General features: G+C 58.4%; 1 protein-coding gene across 2 annotated transcripts in view; it reads left to right on the top strand.

Moving 5' to 3' along the window:
- Positions 1 to 18,591, top strand: part of LARP1 (La ribonucleoprotein 1, translational regulator) — a 43,967-nt gene that overhangs the window by 10,763 nt on the left and 14,613 nt on the right. The window contains exons 2-5 of one of the 2 annotated variants that reach the window (XM_084295346.1): positions 4,519 to 4,545; positions 16,059 to 16,120; positions 17,392 to 17,457; positions 18,371 to 18,539. In XM_084295346.1, coding sequence (XP_084151472.1) covers positions 4,519 to 4,545; positions 16,059 to 16,120; positions 17,392 to 17,457; positions 18,371 to 18,539 — 324 coding nt within the window. Of the gene's footprint in view, positions 1 to 4,518; positions 4,546 to 16,058; positions 16,121 to 17,391; positions 17,458 to 18,367; positions 18,540 to 18,591 lie in introns of both variants that reach the window. The other variant, XM_084295345.1, reaches the window with a different exon arrangement.

Below are 18,591 nucleotides of genomic sequence, written 5' to 3'. Positions count from 1 at the left end.
GCTTCCCTTTGCGGGGGTGAGGAGCCTCCTCCTTCCTGGCGTTGTTAGGAGGTGCTGGAGCTGGCAGCGGGGCAGGGTGGGGAAGAGCAGGACCCTCCCCGAGCAGGCTCAGCAGGTAAGGAAGGAGGGGAGCAGGAAGCGAGATCTCAGCAGGGACCTAATTGGCCTTGCTAATCTCCGGGCTTTGGGTTTCTTGCTTTGCTGCTTTTTCCTAGCAGACCTCGCCCCCTTCCCTGCTGCTTTGAAGTGGCCGGTAACTGTCTCAGGAACCTGTGCAGGCACCGTGTGGGCCTGCGAGGGGACGCCAGGGGGTGGGATCCGAGCTGAGAAGTCGCCTGGGGATGGAGAAGAGATTGAAGGAACGCCGGTCTCTGCAGCAGATGCTGGACTGCGTAATTGGGACCTCTTCCCTACCAGTGCTGTTAGCATCGGGAGGATTGCCTGCGTAGCCAGAGGAGCAGAAGTGGAATTTCCCCAGCGGGTGGAAGCTCTGGTCTGGGGGAGATGCCCCCAGTGGTCCTGCTGTCCACCAGCATTTCCCTGCCCCGTCCCTCTCCTGGGCAGCCAGAGCAGCCTCTGAGCCATCACGACCAAGCTCTGGTCACAGCTCTGCTGCCGAGTCCCTGTGTGACCTTGGAGAGGTCATTTTTGTGCTCGCATCCCAGTCTTTTGTCTGCAAACCGTGAGGGGTGAGTTAGTTACAACTTCCACGGCCTGAAGCTGGGACAAATCAGCCGGTGCCTTCCCGTAGCTGGGAAGAAGCGGTGAAGGACGCGGGCTGCCCAGCTGCTCGTGGGGAGGCAGAGGCAGCAGGGATGGATCCTGTGTCCTGCTGGGGATGACTGAGGACCCTGCCGTGGTGGCACGAGGTGCTGGGGCTTTCCTGGGGTGCACGGGGCTGGTCCTCAGGCTGCAGCTGTGGCTTTGGGGGTGCAGCGGGGGGAGGTGTGGGCTCCTAAATAATGGGCTAGCCTGCCTGGAGCTGTCCCAGATACCTGGATGGCAGCGGTGGGCAATTAGCCCCCGGGGAGGGGGTTTGTGTGTGCACGCAGCAGCGTCTCTCTGTAAATGCCCCAGTTTAACACGCGGTCTCCTCCTCTGTTTAAAAATACCACCAGGCAAAAACTGCGATGCCGTATTCCCCCCTCCAACCCCCTGCGCACCTAAAATAGGAAGGACTGGCCTCAATTTGGTTACGTTTCTTGGGCTTCCAGCGCTGCAGCTCTGGGTGGTGGTGTTCAGAGCCGGTACCCCCGCGCCGTGCCCATGCCCTGGTGTGCCGGTGCTGCACGGGATGCTCAGCGCCCTCCCAAACATCCTGCCGGCTGCCACGCATCCTTGACCTCTTCCTGCTCTCGCCTTTCCTCCACCCCCTGCACCGATAGCAGGGAGAGGCACAAAACTTGGCTTCCCCCGAGATGCAGGCAGCGAGGGTAACGCGTGGAGCCGAGTGGGACGTTCACGTGCCGGGGAAACACCTGGCTCGGCGGAGGTGGGCGCTGTGACAGAGAGATCATCGCCTGTTGGAATTATAATCCTCCTGCTGAGGCACCGGCTCTCGGCCTTCCTGGTTTTTTTTTTTGGGCCCAGGGTGAGAAACGAAAGAGCCTGCCTGCGAGAAGGGGAAGGAAACGCGAGACCACAGGGCCCGAGTTCTCTCGCATCGCGATAGCGGCGCCGTCTTGCCCCTTCCCGTGGGGTTGCCTGGGGATGGTTTGGCGTTGAGCTGGCACGGTGAGGCTGGGCGTAGTGAGGTGCTGTGGGGCAGCAGGGCCTTCCCTGCCTCCCCTGTGTGGGGAAACCTCCATCGAGTGGTGTGGAGCTGCTCCAGAGCATCATCCCCTGGCCTGCGGTAGGGCGCCTGCCTTGGGAGCCTTGGAGGGAAGCGGGTGGGGAAACGCTGCTGGAGAAATCCTTGGGGCTGGTGGGTTTCAACACTGAGGCTTTGCTTGAGCAAAAAGCTGTGTGGTCACCATGTTCGGGTCCTTTGTGCTTGATCTGTAACCTTCAGGGACTGAACGGGGCAGGCAGCTTTGGTTCTGAAGCATGTTAAAGGGGCTCCTTGGAGGCAACCCTAGTGAGCTGTCTGTGGCCTGTTGGCATGGCGTGTTTGTGCCTCCTTCCCCCCCCTCCGTGGCTTTTCTGGGGAAGAAAGCGCTGCCCGATTTAGGCTTCTCTTGGGCACACCAGGTGCTGCCTCTAATTGGCAGGCTAATTTCTAATCTAGTCACTTGTGCTTGCAGGGAAGGAGGCGTCCCAAAGGGATGTCGTGCCTGGCAGTCCCTGCCGAGCCCTGCCTTGTGCGCATCCTCCGAGCACCTCTGTGTTTCAGAAAAGCGAGTCCCAGGGACAGATTGCTCCGTGCTCCTTCCCTGCAGGGCGAGGAGCTGCATACGAGCCCAGCAGTCTGAATCTGTGCATGGATTTAGACCTTCCCCAGCCACTGGTGTGATGAGTTGGGTGGGCTCAGCTCAGCCTCCCCATGCCATGAGGGCTGAGGGCTGGAGGACACGCGAGCCCCATTCCTCAACAGGGGTCACGCTGGCACCTCTGGGGGAGAACACGAGCTTTATCCGCCCTTGGCCAGCACATGTGGCCCCTCGTTTTTTAGTGCCATAAGGCACTGAGGTGTTCCCACCCCTTCTCGGGTTGTGATGGCCGGGTGAGCCTTGGTGTCCTTGAGCCCAGGGTTTGGCTGCGAGCTGAGCGGCGCCTGCTTTGCTTCGGGGTGGTGGCACAGCTGGTAGGGAACATCCCAAGGGGACCTTGCAGCAGTTGTGGCTTCTGGAAGGGGCATCCTGGGCCTCTCGTGGGCTCTGCAGTGTCTGGCTGGGCTGAAGGTGCCTCTGGTGAAGAGTTGGTGGGCCGGGCTGCCAGGAACACAGGCTGGAGAGCTGCGTCTGGCAGGGCCGCACCGAGGGGATTGTGTGCCAAGGCCTGCAGTCACTGGCTGGCACAGAGGAGTTCCTCTCCTCAACCAGTATTTTTCAGTATTATTTTCTCAATTGTTAATCTTTTTGGTGGTACCCAGTGCCCCCAGCTGACCCAAGCGGGTGGGATGTGCGGTAACCACCGCTTCCATCCCAGTCCTCCTCGGACAACTCGGCTGGGAGTTGCCCGAGCAGGGGAATAGAGAAATGGCCTCTGCTTTGGGACCTGATGGCTGGAGCACAGGGTGTTCCTCCTGGTTGTTGTGGGAGCCCTGAGCTCATCAGCAGTCCTCACAGAAGTGCAGACTGTTCGGATGTGCCTGGCTGAAGCGCTGTGGGAGGGCTGCAGCAGCACCTGCAGTCTGCACGGGCTCCAGCCTGGTGCTTGGAGGCTTTTCTGGACCCTTTGGCGTTTACCCAAGCATGGCCATGAGCCCTCTGCACGATGACAGAGGGATTTTTGATTTTTTTTGCCACTTGCTTCTGCTCCCCCCAAGTGGGATGGAAGCATCCCTGCCCGAGGACGCCTTGAACTGTGCTTTTTGGGGGCAGAGAAGCAGCAGCTCGCGGCTGGGGGTGTGTTTCGGCCGCTTCTGCATTGGCTGAGCCCTGGCCAGAAAGCAGCGCCCTGCCGGGGGGAGTCCTTGCAGCAACTGCTGTGACTTTCCAGCTGAATGTGTGTTTTGGGCCGCTGATAAGCTGGAGCCAGGGGCCTGCCCCCTGTCCTAGGAGGACCTTGGCTTGCTGGCAGCCTCCCTTCCCCCTATTCTTCCAAGTTCCTTGAAGAAAATATAACGTATTGCTCCCAAAAATACGCTGTTTTCGTAGCTTCTTAGGAAGCCTTTATCTACAGGGTTTCTCCACATGTGGTGCCTGCCCTGCCTGCATCTCCAGAGAATGGATCTTACCTCTGATCCTCCCCAGCTGTTCAGTACATGTTGTCCTTCCAGTGACAAATAGGCTCCGTTAGGAGGCTCCTTTTTTGTGTTTGCTTCTAACTGGGAATTGCCCGGGGGTGGGAGGGGTGAGTAGGCTGTTATTTTGGGGCCTGAACCCCTCCAGATCCCAGTACCTCTGCTCCAAGGGCTGTGCTTGCTGAGAGCCATCTGAAATGGGAAGGCGATTGCCCAGGGCCATGTGTGATGTTACCCTGGCACCCTGGGGGTGCTGAGGTGGGTGCCAGCTCTGGATTTGGCTGCCCCCTGCCCTCCCCTGGCTGGTCACAGCATTGTGCTCTGTGCAGGTCTCTGTTTGGTAATGCTGGGCAGGGGGCTGTCACCAGCTAGCTCGTGGTGTGGGACTTTGGACATCTCCCGAGCTTTTTATTCCTCACTAGAAGCCAACACAGAAGGTTATTAATGAGAGCAATACACTCAAGTAAACACTAACTTCTTCAAAATCTTTCTCGCAACAAGTGGTTGAATTGAGGTGGGTTCCAAGCAAGATTGATATTTAACTTGGGATACTAAGAAAATACTTCCTCTGTTTAGCTAAAGCAAACAAATCAAGAGAGGAGGGACCTTTTAAATGTGATTTGCACTCCAGCTGCAACCAATACTGATATTTTCTTTTTTTCTTTCTTTTGCAGATATATTTCCAGCTGACGGCCAGTCTGGTATGTATTAATTAAAAATGGAGTTCTTCAGCCCTCCCTCTCCCCTGCCTTTCCTGCGCTTCTCCTTCTGCAGAGTCAGCATTAACCAAATCTAGATGACTGGTAGAGGAATATGCAACAGATGTTATTTAAAAAAAAAAGAAAGGGTGAGGGGGAACCTACAATTTTGTTATTTCTGTATGGCAAGTGGCATCTTCATGCTTTCTTGTAGTGATGGTCTTGGGCTCTTCCTCCTGGCTAATACCGTTGTGGTGCCAGGACTGACAGTGGGGTTTTTGTTTTACCCAGTGATAGCACTGGGGCAGATTCTGTGATCCCAGGAGCTGTAATGCCTTTTGGATGTCCCATAGCAAAGGCATTGGGAGTTGGGGCAGTTTGTGAAGTGGCCTTGTGCGACCACGGTCGCATCACTGTGTCCACCTCCTGCCCACGTTTCAGGCTCTGCAGTGGGATCCCATTTTCCAAGTTCCCAGCAATAGTGGGAGGATAAATGGCTGCTGATGGTGAAGTTCTTCATGATCGGGGTTTGGGAGTACAGAAATCAGCTCCGTTGTCTTAAAGCTGGTTTCAGTAAAAAAACGAACACTATTTTTGAGGGGTCTGGTATGTCATCAGAGACAACTTGGTTCATGAACTGCACAGAGGGTCGGGAGTTGTGCACGTAGATTTGTTTCTAGAGCTCTAGCTAGCTAACGGGGCCGTCACACACAACTAGATCCCCTGGAGTTGCTGAAGATGCCTCTCTGGGTTTCAGAAAAGCTTACAAATGCTTGGGTTGCTTTTCACAATTTTAATCACTTTCAGAGCATGCTTGAAAGTGAAATATTAAGCACGGTGCAGAAGGAGGAAAGGGGTCTATCCATGCATTGAGTACAGCAGGTCTGAAGCCAGGACGCAGCAATGACTGCACGGAAAAATTCCCATGACTTAGAGGTTTTTTCCTCCCTCCCCTCGTAAGATGCTTTCCTCTGCCCTGCCTTCCTCGGGTGTTGTGCTCTGCCTGCCCGTGCTGCAGACTCAGATGGCCTTTGGCTGGCACCTCTCCATGCTCTGCAGCTGCTGGGGACCTTCACAGCTGGCTCTGGGGTGGAGCCCAGGCGTGCGGCTGCGGCCGGCGATAGCGTGCGCTGTGTGTCAGGGGGGTCGCAGAAAACATTGCCTGCAGAGCCAGGGGACACCCCTCTGTATTTTTAAGTAGATAAATGGAAGCTGGAGCAGGATTTCTCTTAATGATAGCTTTAACACTGCACAGTTCTTTCTCATTTCTTCTCGAGAGCAGCCTTAAAGCTGGTGCTGCGCCGCTTCTTGCCGTGCGCCCTGGGAGCCCCAATAGCTCCACGCTCAGTGGATACACTGAGGGCAGGGTGGTGCTGCCAGCAGGGTGCTCCCGGATCAGAATCTGGTGTCCTTTAGCCCAAGGAAGCGTTTAGCACAGTGACCGAAGGTGCTGCGTTGTGGTAAAAGGGTTGGGACCTGCACGGGCCAGGAGCCTGAGCCGAAGCACCAGCCATTTTGTAGGCACGGCAGCAGCAGCGTGCCCCAGAGCGTGCGGCTGCTTGTTGGTGTGAGGCTGCTGGAGGCGTTGTGCCCTCAGCCTGGTGTCACGGGCAAGCACAATGGAGGTGGAAAGGGAGCAGCGTTTGCATCCTGGTTACCTAACAGCGTTTGGAAATGAAGCTGCTCCCTCGGAGAGAGTACCGGGGGCCTGCCTCGTGTCTGGCACAGCCATTCCCAGGCCTCTCCCACGCTCAGCAGCCAGGCTCCAGTTGCTTTTCAGAAGAAGCCACTTGAGACCTCGTGATCCGGAGTTGAGGTGAACCTCGGAGAGATCTCAGCACCCTTGAGAAACGCATGCTGGGCTCATTTGTGTGTTGCCAAAGCAGGAGGAAAGGCTTCCTCCCACTCGGGCTCCCCACTTCTGCTGTCAGAGGAGGGCCTTGAGGATGTCTCCGCTCTGTGGATGTGTCAGCCTTGAACATCTAACGCCCCACGAGGCTGCCCACCTCTCAGGCCGTGTTGTGCAGGAGGTGTTGAAGCTTGCTGCCTGCTGTTCAACGAAGAACTTCTGCTTGCTCCGAGCACATCTACCAGCTTCATGTGATGCTCCCGCTGCTGGTTTGTCAGGGGATGCCTTCCCGACATCGCTGCAATCAGCCCATCTCCCTCAGCAGTGGAGAGCCCCAGCCTTTTTGGTCACACCTCCTAAGGGCTGCTTCTGCTCAATTGAATTCCTCTGTACACCCGTAACACTGCTGTGCCCTTGTTGAAATGCAGAGACCAGACCTGACTGCGGGGTTCGGTTTCATACAGCAGCAAGTGATGCTCTTTGTCTCATTTTCACTACTCCTGATGATTTTTTTTGGTCGTCTCCATCCTGAGCTGATCACTGGAGAACTGTCAGCAGGGCCTGATCCACCTTCCCTGAATTATAAACGCCACTTTGAATTGAACGCTCTTGAAGCTCTTTCATAAAGAGATGTGGGTGATGCTCCCGCTGCAAGGAAGCGGTTTTTAGTCATTTATAAAGAAAAGGAGGGGAGACGGATCTCTAAATTAGCACAGAAAGTGCTGTGCTGCTCTCCCTTCTGTGGCCGGCTGCTCTCAGCTTCCTTTGGGAAGGCTCGCTCTGATTAAGGGCTTTTTGCTCTTTTTACTTTTTTGTGCCTTGAGAAAGGAGAGGCAGCCGCCTGCGGCGCTGGAGTCGCCTGGATGGGCGAGCGTGGTTTGTGTAGCAGGATGCACGGGGCTGTGAGCCCTGGAAAGAAATAGTGTTTGTTACAGCAGGTTACTGAGAGGCTTGGATTGCACTGCTTGAGGTGGGGGCTCGAGTGAGGGTGTTTTATTCCGTGCCTGGACAGCGTACCCTGAAATCGGCTCAGCTGATTTCTGGAGAAACGCTGCTTAGAGGGAAACCTAGGCCTGGCCTCCCCAAATCTCAGTGTTTGCCGTTCCTGGTCCAGCCACCACAGGACAACTGCTTTCCCCTGCCCCCAGAGACGGGGCTGTGTTTCTGCCTGTTGGTGCCGTTGTCATCTTGGTCCCCCAAGCTGAGCTGCTGCTGTTACACGGACTCGGGGAGGCAGATCTGCAGCTGGTTTGATGCAGGCTTCGAGCACAAGGTCTGGTGGCTGCTTTGTGAGTGCCCGGTGCCCAAGGGAGGCGGCTGGTCCCGCGGGGAGGGCTCTGCAGGAGCAGGGCTGGGCAGAGGAATCACAGCAAGGAAGACTTAAGAGCGATGTTATTTGGATTACCTCAGTCTCCTTTCTAAAAACGCGGCCTCTGGATCTCCTCTTTGAGGTGACAGCTCCTCCAGAGGTGTGCTTTGTGTCAAGTTTGCACCTTTTCCTTGCGCGACCCCCTCGCCTCCCTGGGCTGCTGCCTGCGGTGGGAACCGGGCGGTCCCTGCTGCAAGGGGGCTGGCGGCAGCGCCCGGCTCTCGCTCCCTGTCTGATCCCTGTTAAATATTTACAGTGAGACGTACCAGATGCTTCTGAGGAAGGCTTTTTGTCAGCTTCCAAGTCCCCGGTCGCAGCTGCGGCGAGGCTGACGGCCATTAAAGGGCTTGCATCTGTGCGGGGCTGCGGCACGGTGACCTCGTGCTGCTCGCGCCGCGGGCCCCGCCGCTTGTGCTGTCTCATCGGCTGCAGCGGGCTGCGGGTGGAGAACACCCCTCTGCGGATGACAAGAGATTAATGATGTCTGGTCCTCGGGCTTTTTTTTTTTCTTTGAAGCTCCTCCACTGCAGCGGGAGGGGGAGCGGGCGCTGCTCTCGCAGGACCGGCCTTTTGTTGCCGCGCACCTTTCTTCTGGGGCTGGCTCCGCGTGGCAACAGCACATGCCTGACCCCTGCACGGCTGCTTCTGCCCCCCTTTTTGTTCCAGGCACGGCCTTGTCTGCCTCCTTGGCTTCCACAGAAGGAGGAACAGGCTGATCCAGGCGAGGCAGAGCTCCCGCTGCCAGCTCCGAGCATCGCCACCCTCCTGCCACCCAGGGCTGGACCCCGCAGCAGAGCCCCGCTTCTCGCTGCCAGCCCAGCAGCTGCAGCCTTTCTGCCCAGTTCCCCCCCTTCCCCGTGCTGGTCACACATTGGTCAGCTTCCCGGCATACCTCCTGCTTTCAAGATAAGCTCCAGGACCTTGGGCTGGGCCCTGTTTGCTGCTCTTGCTGCTTATCAGCTCTCGGTCGCTGACAAGGTGACCTGCGGCACCAAGGACCGGGCGGGAGGGAAGGTCTCCCCAACCCGTGCCGTGCTTTGGGATGGCACTGCTGGGACCCACAGCACATCTGTGTGTGTCTGCGTGTGTCTGCGTGACCACGTGCACCCCGCATCACTCGTGTGCTGAGCACCCCGGTCCTGGTGCCAGGACCCGGCTGGATGCAGGGCTTGCAGCGCGCCGCGGAGGTCGGCTCCTCGGGAGGGGCGGCCTCGCTGGGTCATCGTTTTTCAAACTAAATATAGTTGCCTGCGCTTTCATAAGGCTGGGATTTTGGCGTCACGTGATTTGTCTTATCCCTCCTGGCCGGCAGTCAGTCAGAGTAGGGGATCTTGTGTCTGAATGGGTAATAATTAACTGTTAACTAGCTTTTCATTAGGGGCTGGCAGAACAGGCAGAGCGGTGCTGCGGAGGAGGGAAGCAGGAGCGGAGGAAACCCCTCTGGGTCTGTCCTGGAGGGTGGAGGCCGGTGCCGGTAGGACACCCCCCTTTAATTTGCAAATTAGCAGCCCCCAAAGGTGGGTGGGTTGGTTTTTCTTGCACCTTTTACGAGTAGTCGGAGTCCTGCCGTGTCCTGCGCGTCTGTCCTTGCCGTCCTGTACTTCCTGCTCGTCGCCCCTCCCTCTCCCCAGCCGCTGATTTTTTTTTTTTTTCAGGTCATGATCTATCAGCTGGGCTCCGGGCTGCCCTGGAGGAGAGCCTGACCCCCAGCTCCTCCATGACTTGGCTCCTTTCTCTGCCTGCCCTCATTCTCCCCCGGGCCCCTGCGGCCTCGTCTCGGTCGCACCGCGGCGTCCTCCCCTCCCCGCCCCGCCGCGGAGGTGCCCTTGCTGTGCCTCGGCTCCCCGAGCAGCAGCAGCTGAAGCCACTCGCCTCTTTTCTCAGGGCTCGGCCTCTGCAGCCCCAGCCTGCCCCTGACGGACGTCCACAGGTTGCAGGACCCGTGTGGCATCTGCTGCGGGCGCCGCCGGCTTTCCCAGCCCTCTCCATTAACTGTTTAATCCGCCGGGGAGCGTTCGCAGATGTCCTCGGAGGCATGGGGGCGGCTGGCGTCGCTCTCCCGCGGGATGACAGGGGAATTGCTGGCTTCGTGCTCTGCCGGCCAGGGACGTGCCTGTGCCAGGGAAGCCGGGTCAGGAGCTGGGGCTGGAGCTGTGTGGTAGCGTGGGTGCTGCTCCCCTCACCCAGGGATAGCGAGGGGGCTCCGGATTGCGCCCTGGTTGTGAGCTGGGCAGCCCTGGCTGAGTCCCCACCGCAGTTTGGAAGCCACCAGCTCCCAAACTCCACCAGTTCTTGCAGCAAAGACCATGGGAGAAGTCAGCTTTCTGTAGAAAACTTGGGAATTTCTTGTTGTCTCCTCCTGTGCGACCCAGGGATCGGTGCGGGGCGTGCGCGTTTGTCGTCGGTAGTGAAAGTTTCCTAGAAATCCTCTTGGGGGAAGGACGTCACTTGAAAAAGTGGTTGAAAGATGTCACTTGCCCTACAGATGGTTCATTTGCTACCTTTAATAGCAGTCAGCTATTAAAAAACGCACGGTGTCCTCAGTGGTGCTGTTCCCGGTGGCGTTTTCCTTACCCGCTCCTTCCTGATGGCAGCTTGGCTGCGAGCTGCGGGGCTCCTGCCCTGAGCTGGAGGGCTGCGGAAGAGGTTTGGGCAGCGCTGGTAAATCCACACCGGTCCTGGAAGCAAACTGGAGTCAGACGCTGTGGATGTGTGTGTGCAGGAGCTGGTAGCTCAGTTACAGGCATCAGCCAAGGGATGCAAGATGTTGTGGAGCTGGGAACACAGCTCTGGTGCCGTGCTCCCAGCCCGGAGCTCTGGCTCCGTCCCGCTGCCTCCCATCACCCTGCCCTCAGCCTGCCCCTCTGCATTTCCTTGGGCCAGCCCCTGTGCTCCGGGATCCTGCTTTAGGACACGCAGGTAGGAGCGTTGCCGTGCTCTCTGCAGCGCTGTCAGATGCCCTTTTTGAAGTTATTTTTAGCCAGTGATCTTTGCAGCCGTCGCAGAGCTTCCATTGCGGAGAAGTGTAGGCAGCTCCTCGCTTCCTTCCCTGTGACAGCAGGGCTTGCGAGGTGGAGCTGGCTGCTGAGGAGCTGCAGAAAATTGCTGGGAAGGCTTTGAGCCGTGGTGCCTGCAGCTTGTCTGGCTCCTGCTGAATGTGCTTCCCACGTGCTTTGCGGGATCCTGCTCCGCTCTGCAGTTTGATGTCTTTTGCTTGATCCTTGCCCGTGCACAGCAGCTTTTCTTCCACGTGCGAGAAGCTTCTCAGTTGCAGGGCTGTTGAAATTATCCCTCCTAGCACCTGGCCCTGGCCATGAAGGTGTGCTGGGAGCTGTGTGACCGCTGCCCTGGGCAGCGTGGTGCTGGCTGCAGCCGCTTCCCTGCAGTCCCGGAGCAGGAGATGCCAGCTGCCAACAGCTGGAACATTTCCTTGCGGCAGCATCTGGTTTAAAACTCCTGCCGAGCTCTGTTCTGGTGCTCCCTTGATTTTCCACGCTCATGCACAGCTACAGCTGAGGTTCGGTGCAGGCAGAGCAGCGCTGTGAACCTGGAGGAGGTGCCTTCTCTGTCCCAGTTTGCCCTGAACCGTGCGGGTTTCGTGCACCTGATGGTGTCCCCAACAAAATGTGGGCACGCAAAGCCAGATGCTGCTGTAAGTCCCAGAATTTCCCTTTGTGTGCAGAGCTTTGGGACAAGTGTCACAGCACTTGTAACGCTGGGAAGGGGAAGGCTGCTGTCAGCTTGCAGGGCACGTGTGCCCTGCAGGACTGATCCTATAAACCTCTCTGGAGGAGGCGTGGTGCTGGTGGGCACAAAGATCACCGGCTGTGGCCTCTGGTGCCTGGGCTCGGTCAGGCTCCTGCACCAAGCTGGGCTTGGCCCTGGCTGGATCCCTGCTGGATCCCCGCTTCTTGTGGGAACTGCTCTGTGGGTCTGCCCTGCACCTCGTGTCCCTGGAGGGACTCGTGCCCTGCTCCAAAAGGCTCTGAAGGTGTTGGCTGCCGCCAGAGCAAGCAGCTTACCCCCAGGCTGCTGTTCTGTGCCTGCACAATGAGTCTGCAGAAAAACAGCGTGATGGAGCAGTGAAGTAGCATCCTGCACAGCTTGGGAAGGAGGGAGGCTGCTTCGGGGAATCCGGGGCTTCCAGCTCGTCGCCTCCGCCCCGGCAGGATCCGCAGCACGGAGCCGTGCCCCTGCCCCTGCCTCAGCCTCTGCAGCACAAAGTCCGAGCTCTTGGCTGAAAATCCGCCCGCATCAGCAGTTTTCCCTAGATGCCAGCCCGCGGACTAGCAAGGCTCTGGGGCAGGCAAGCTCTCTTTGGGGGGACTTGAGTCCTGGTGACTTGGATCCAGGGGAAGGAAGGATGTGCTGTGTCAGGGCTGGGGCATGTGCAGAGCCCCAGGACTCCGCATTTCTGCAAGCATCAGCTGCCTTTGAGAGGCTGGAGCGGGGTGCCAGGAGCGGGCAGGACAGTCACTTGCTGGAGACGCAGATATTTCTGCTGCGTAATGCCCCAGCCCTGCAGATCTGTTCCCCCTCTCCATCTGCCTTTTCTAAATATTCTTCACAAGCTGCAGTGGATGTAAGGGGTGGCTGGGAAGCAGGCTGGCTGCTGGAGGGGTTGATTTCCCCAGGTAAGGCGGCTCCTAGGCTGCGTGCAGCGGTCCTGCAGCACCTCCCTCGCAAGGGAGCACCCTCAGGTGCAGAGCTGCTGTGCTGGCTCCTGGTCCTTGTTCTGCTCCCAGCTGCCAGGGGTTTGCTCGCCTGGATGCTCCCTTCCTGCCTTGAGGCTTCCAAAAACAGCTGGGAGGATGATCCCATCCCCCCTCGGTGCCACAGACAGCAGCAGGCACAGCCTGGGGGGCTCAGTTTTGGCAGCCTGGCTGCTGAGGATGAGCAGGGAGGAGGCAGGAGGCTGCAGGCAGCGGTCGGGATCAAAACTTGGGACCTGCTTTCTATTTCTGGCTGCCCTCGCATCTGCTCTTTGACCTCAGGCTTCCTTCTCTGGTCTCTGTCTCCTTGCCAAGCTTGCACAGCTAAAACAGGGGCTCCCTCTGCAACCATCCTGCCCATCCCCTTGCAAAGGGGCACCCTGGTCTTTGTGTAGGTTTCCAGGCAGTGCTAATGCACCTGAACCTTACTGCAACCCAATAAACACAACAGGAGATGTGGGGTGTGCTGGGGCACAAACCTCCTGGGTCGATGTCCTGCAAGTATTCACAGCAGTCAAAACCTGCAGGCTCTGCACGCCCTGGGAAGGGGAAGGAGGATGGTTTGTCTCCTTCCAAAGCTCCCCTGGGTGCTCAGGCAGGTTTTCAGCAGAGCCACTGACTGCACGCAGTCCCCCTGCTCTGCTCAGCAAGGAGCTGGTGCCCTGAGCATCCATCTGAGACGACCTCTGTGGGGCTGGGTGTCCCCAGGGCCATCTGCAGGGTGCCTGGGGGTGCTCTGCACCCTCGCTGCCCCTGCTCTTCCCTGCTCCCTGGCACTGCTGCTGCCTTGGATGGGGTCAGTGTGGCCCCAAATACCTGCAGGGGTGTCCCGCCAGTCCTTTACGTGGTCCCAAGCACCAAAAGGGAAGTGTCCTTTTTTTTTTTCTGATTTCTTTCATTTTAAGTTTCTGTCCTGGAAGCCTCCATACACCCCATTGCTCCCCATTTGCCCAGCTGAGCAGTGACAGAGGGCAGCAGGATTTCCTCAGCATGGTTCAGCAGGGGCCCTCCCAGCCGTGTGCCACGCAATGCACTGCTGTCCTTGGGGGAAGGTTTGCTTCTTTTTTCCTAGCCTGAGCGCGTGGCTTAGCCTTGTCTGCCTGCCTGCCAGCACGGTCACACCCCCTCTGTCTCCTGCCTTCGTGTGAGCAGCCCTGATCCCATCCTGATCCCGTCAGAGATCTCGATGGGTCTCGGCTCCATCCTCGCTGGCCTGGCTGCGCTCCCTGGATCGATCCCTCCATGGGGCTGCAGTGCCCGCGCTGCTGCAGTGCTGTGCTCGGCGTGTTTTGTCTTCCCCAGCGCTCTGCACACGCTAATGAGTCCTCCCAGCGCCTCTCAGCCAGATAAGGGCTCCCTGTGCCTATCTGGCTGATAAAAACGAGTTCTGCTGCTTGCCTTAAATCTGCTCCTCTCTCCCCCGCAAAGATGCTGGAGTCCGGGGCACCCACCCCTCTGCGCTGCCTCCCTCTGTCCTGGCACGGGGTGAGGGGGCTCTGGGGCCACAAAAGGGCATCTTGCCCCCAAAGATGCTCAAAAATATCCCTGCCTGCGAAGCTCTGGAGCTGAAACAACTGGAGAAGAGGGCAGGGGGCCGTCCCCATCGCCACGGGGCTGCAGTGGGGTGGGAGCAGGCGTCCAGCAGGAGGTTTGCAGTGGGCTGGGGAGCCCTGCTGCCCCCCAGCCCTGTGCTGCGGACCCCCAAGGCTGCAGACTGACTTCAGTCATTATTTTATTTTTTTCAGCAGTGCCAGGTCCCTTGGTGCTTGTGTCAGAGCAGGCAGGTGCTCCCTACCTGCGGAAAGCCGGGCTGGCTGCGGGTTTGTGCCGTAGTGCTCGGCGCCTTTTGAAGCTATATTTAGTTGGTGACATCTGTGGGCGGCGAGTGGAAGATTTTTCGGGGCTGGTTTGGAAGCGCTCTTTCTTCCTACGCCGGTAGGGAAGTTTTAAAAGCCTCGTGGCAGGCTTTGCGCCGCGGAGCCGGGATTTTCATTGAGGTGCACGTGGAATAAGTGAGGCGCACGTGGGATCGCCGCTGCTGGGTGGCGGGGGCAGTGCCAGCAGGTTGTGCTGCTCCTGGGGGAAAGGGAAAGGATTTGGGGACCCAGCTGGGAGCTCAGGCTCTCCCTGGGGTGAAATCGCCATGTGGGAGCTTTATGAAAGGGGGCTGGGGAGTGGGAGCGTGGATGGCTCTGTACTTCGATGCCTGACTCGGCCTTAGTGACACTTCAAAGCCTCCAGCGCGGAGCAAGGCAGGGCCAGCGGGATGAATCACACGTTTCGAGGCAAGGAAGGGGACCGGTTTTGATCATCTAGGCAAAGTCGACCTGGCTTATGCAGCAGATCAAAGCCAGCTTTGAATGGAGCTGGGTAGGCTATCCGGGGTGGGTCCCGGGGTGTCCCCGGATAGCCCCAGTAATTCCTCGGGGCTCTTTTCCTCACCTTCCCCTCTATGCCCTGCTCTGGAGCGCTTTTGTTTCGAACAAAGCCAGCGGAGTTGGTGCTGCAGGGCTGCTGGTGCTGTGCAGAAACGCTCCCTGCTGCCAGAGGGATGGCCCCGGGCTGAGCAGTGGCACCACCAACAGCGGGTGCCTGGCACCTGGCTCGGGCTGCCCCTCGAAGCCCCTCGGCCCTGCTGCTGCTCAGAGACCTTCAGCCAAAAGCAGGAGGCAGGAGAGGAGTTTTTTTCCTGGTTTTGAGAAGGTGGTGTGTGAACAGGGGCTGGGACAGGGCACAGAGGGGCTGGTGCTGAGCTCCCTCCCCCGTCCTGCCAGGGCCCAGGGGAGGCACCGTGCCTGGAACAAAACTTGGGTGAAAAGCTGTGGAGGCCGAGCCTCACTCTGAGCCTCCTTCCAGCCTTTTTGGGACCGGTGCCGCCGCCTGACCTCGTGCCGTTCTGGCAGGGTCAGTTCCGACAGCAGTTTCCACGCCAGGCTTTTAGGCTACGAACCTCAAAGCACCCCAGAGGCGCTCGGCTACCTAATTGCTCCTGGCTGCGGCAGGGTTGAGGAACTTCTCAGATCCGGCTCCTTCTCCGGCCGTTCCCTCTCGTGAACTCGCTGCCCCGTGCTGGGACGCACCGGAGATCAAAGCGGGGCACGAGGCGAGCGGCGTCCGCGTGCTGCGGGCTGGGCCACGTGGCTGCAGGCACGGGGAAGGCCGGTGGTGCTGGGGAGACGCCTCGCCTGGTCAAGGGCATGTTTGTTTGGCTGCACCCAGCAGCACATCGGGCTCTGCGTGGAGCAGCCTCAACTCCTCGCCACCTCTCTTCCCTGCCTGGCAGGGCCGAGCTGAGCGCGGGGTGCCCAGGGCCTCACTCAAGGCCCCGTCTGCTTGGGGAATCGGCCACCTGGGTGAAGCAGGAGGGGCAGCTTAGGCTGATGGGTTCGCCCCGAACCTCTGTAGCAAGGTTGTGTGCTGGGCACCTTCCCTTCATCCTGACGGGCCCTTCTGAAGCTCTCCTTGCTGTTCGCCTTTCTGTTCGGAGCCCTCCTGTGCTGAAGGGGGAGGTGGCTCGCTTTCCCCCTGCCTGCTTCCACAGCCCTCAGCTGGGTGTTAACACTTCTCTCTTCTCCTCCTTTTGCAGAGCAAACGACTCCTGCGAAAGTGGTGAGGGCTGCCAACCCCAGGCAGCGGAAGGGAAGCAAGGTAAGTGTGTGCCTGCTGCCTCCAGCTCCTGCTGCGGGTGTCGGTGCTGTGTGAGCACCTCGGGGGGCTGGCAAGGAGACCCCTTCCAGTTGTGGAGGGGTTAATATGCTCACCGGGCTGTTAGCAAGCAGGAGAACATCCTCACTCTCCACCTCTTAAGCATTTTAGCATCTTGCACAACATGGACTGGTTCCTTCCCACCTGGGCTGGGGGAGAGCTGTTCGTGTCCCCTCTTGAAGGGAGCACTCAGCGCGTGGTGCTGGATGTGGGAAGGCTGTGTCTGCAGGCCTGCTTTCATCCCTCTCCAGTTTGTTCTTTACTGGTACACAGAGAGCTAGGGAAATTGAGCAACAAAGCAACTGCTCTGGAAGAAGCAGGGCGATCTGTTCCAGAGGCTCGACGTGTGGTGGAGGAACAGTTGCTCCTTGAGAGCATTGCGTGCAGCTGGGGCACAGCTAGGGAACCTGCCTCCCGGGGAGACAAGCGTGGCACCTGGACGGAGAGACGTGGTCTTACGGGCAATTTGGTGACTCCAAATGAAATTAGAAATAATAGGCCCCTCAAGGGCGAGGAGGAGTTTCTGTGCCCAGATCATTGTGAATTCAGTGCCCAGCTGTGATTCATTGCATACCCCAGCAGCTGTTCTTTGGCCCTGTCCTTGTGCAGCTCTTCATCTCTATCCTGCTTCCAGCAGCATGTTTCTTCCGAAAACTGGGGGAGGTGGAAATGGTGATGGTGGCCTGGTCGTTCTGCTGCCAGATCCCTTTGCTTTGCTGTTGCCAACACGTGGTTGCAGCTGGGCGCTTAAATGAAGCTAAGCCTGGCTGTAACCTGCCACCAGGTGGAGACAGCTGCTTTGGTGGGATGCCAGGGCTTCAGGTGGATTAAGGATGCTGAAAGTTGTGTGCTTTCCCTGTCCGAGGGACAAGGACTACGATGAGTTACCTTGTGCAGCTTGGTGCCTTAAGCTCTTGCTGAGGCAAAAAGCTTGGTGGGAGCTGGAAGCTCACAGGGCTGGTGGCAGCCCCACAGCAATCCGTGATGGGCATAACCTTACCTGCAGCTATCGGGGATTAATTTGGGTGTTACATGGGTGGGGAGGGAGGTTTGTGCAGTTTGGGTGTGATGCCCAAACCTCCTGGGGACAGCTGTTTGCAGGACACCGGTGGGTGATGGCAGTGGCAGCGTGTCTGGGAGGGCTTCTGGCTGCTGATCCAGGGAATGGCACCCGCAGGTTGTGTACTAACGAGACCTTTCTCTTTGGCTACAAGGTTGGTGACTTTGGTGATGCTACAAATTGGCCTACGCCTGGAGAAATAGCCCACAAGAGCGTCCAGGTGAGAACACACAACCCTCAGCTGGTGTCTGACCGAGCTCCAGTATTTCGTTCCCCTTGTAGTGTGCCCAGGGAGGCTGCGTGCTTGGCAGGCGCCTCTGCACGCTGATCCTCCAACACAGCAGCACCAGGGGCTTGCTCAGCTGAGCAGGATCAGGCCCTTACAGACCTCCCTGTCCCTCTGTGGCACTGGGAACTCTGCTGAGCCGGGCTGCTCGGGGTGCTTAGTGCCAGCGCGGAGGCATCCAGGAATAGCTGGGTGCAGGGGATTGCCTTTTAGGGCTGCCCGGCGCATCGGGCTCCTTCCCTGGGCGCTATTCTGGGAGCACGGAGCCCGGTCTAAAGCCCTGGGCTTGGCAGAGCAGGTAGGGCAGCTCCCGGACCCGATCTCCTTGGGGCTGCTCAGTGCGAAAGGGGGCCTGGGCAGTAGCTGCGACTTGCAGTGGGGAAACTGGAAAGAGCTGTGAGAAAGGGCTTGGGGCACGGGGAGAGGGGGAGCTTTCCTACTGCAGACACGGGTGGTGTTGAAACCTTTCTATTTTGGGATGCTGCTTTGCCAGCTCCTGGTCGTGTGTCAGGGCATGAGGGTCACTCACCCTCTTGCCCCTGTCACTGTCTGGTCTCTTCTAGGAACCACCCGTCTGGGAGCACCAGGCCTCCCTGGCAGCCCTTCTCTGTAACATCTGTGCCTGGGACTTGTGCCTCTGCTTGGGCACTTCCCAGCATCCGTGGGGCACCTTGCTCTGCTCAGACACGAGCCCTTCCCCAGGAACAGGATAGCTCTGGGGAGCATGAAACTGGGGTGCCCCCAGCCTAGGGCAAGGTCCTTCTGTTCCTGCTCTGACCAGGATTGCTGGGCTCTGCCTCCAGCTTCTCGCACCCCTCACATTTTTCCTGTATTGATATCTCAGCAGCCACACAAAGCTCCTTCCCTCCGGAAACTGCCTGTCAAGAAAGACATGAAAGAACAGGAGAAAGGAGATGGGAGCGATGGCAAAGAGAGCCTGAAAACCAAATCGGATGAGTCTGGGGAGGAGAAGAATGGTGACGACGACAACCAGAAGTCAGCCCAGAAGAAGAAAGGTAACACAGGACGATGCAGACTCCTGGCACAGACCGGCCCTGGGCTTAGCCT

The sequence above is a fragment of the Netta rufina genome (assembly GCF_964035555.1).
Source record: "Netta rufina genome assembly, chromosome: 14".
Lineage (NCBI taxonomy): Eukaryota > Metazoa > Chordata > Aves > Anseriformes > Anatidae > Netta > Netta rufina.
Note: the sequence above shows the minus strand (reverse complement) of the source record. Positions and strands in the feature narration are given on the sequence as shown.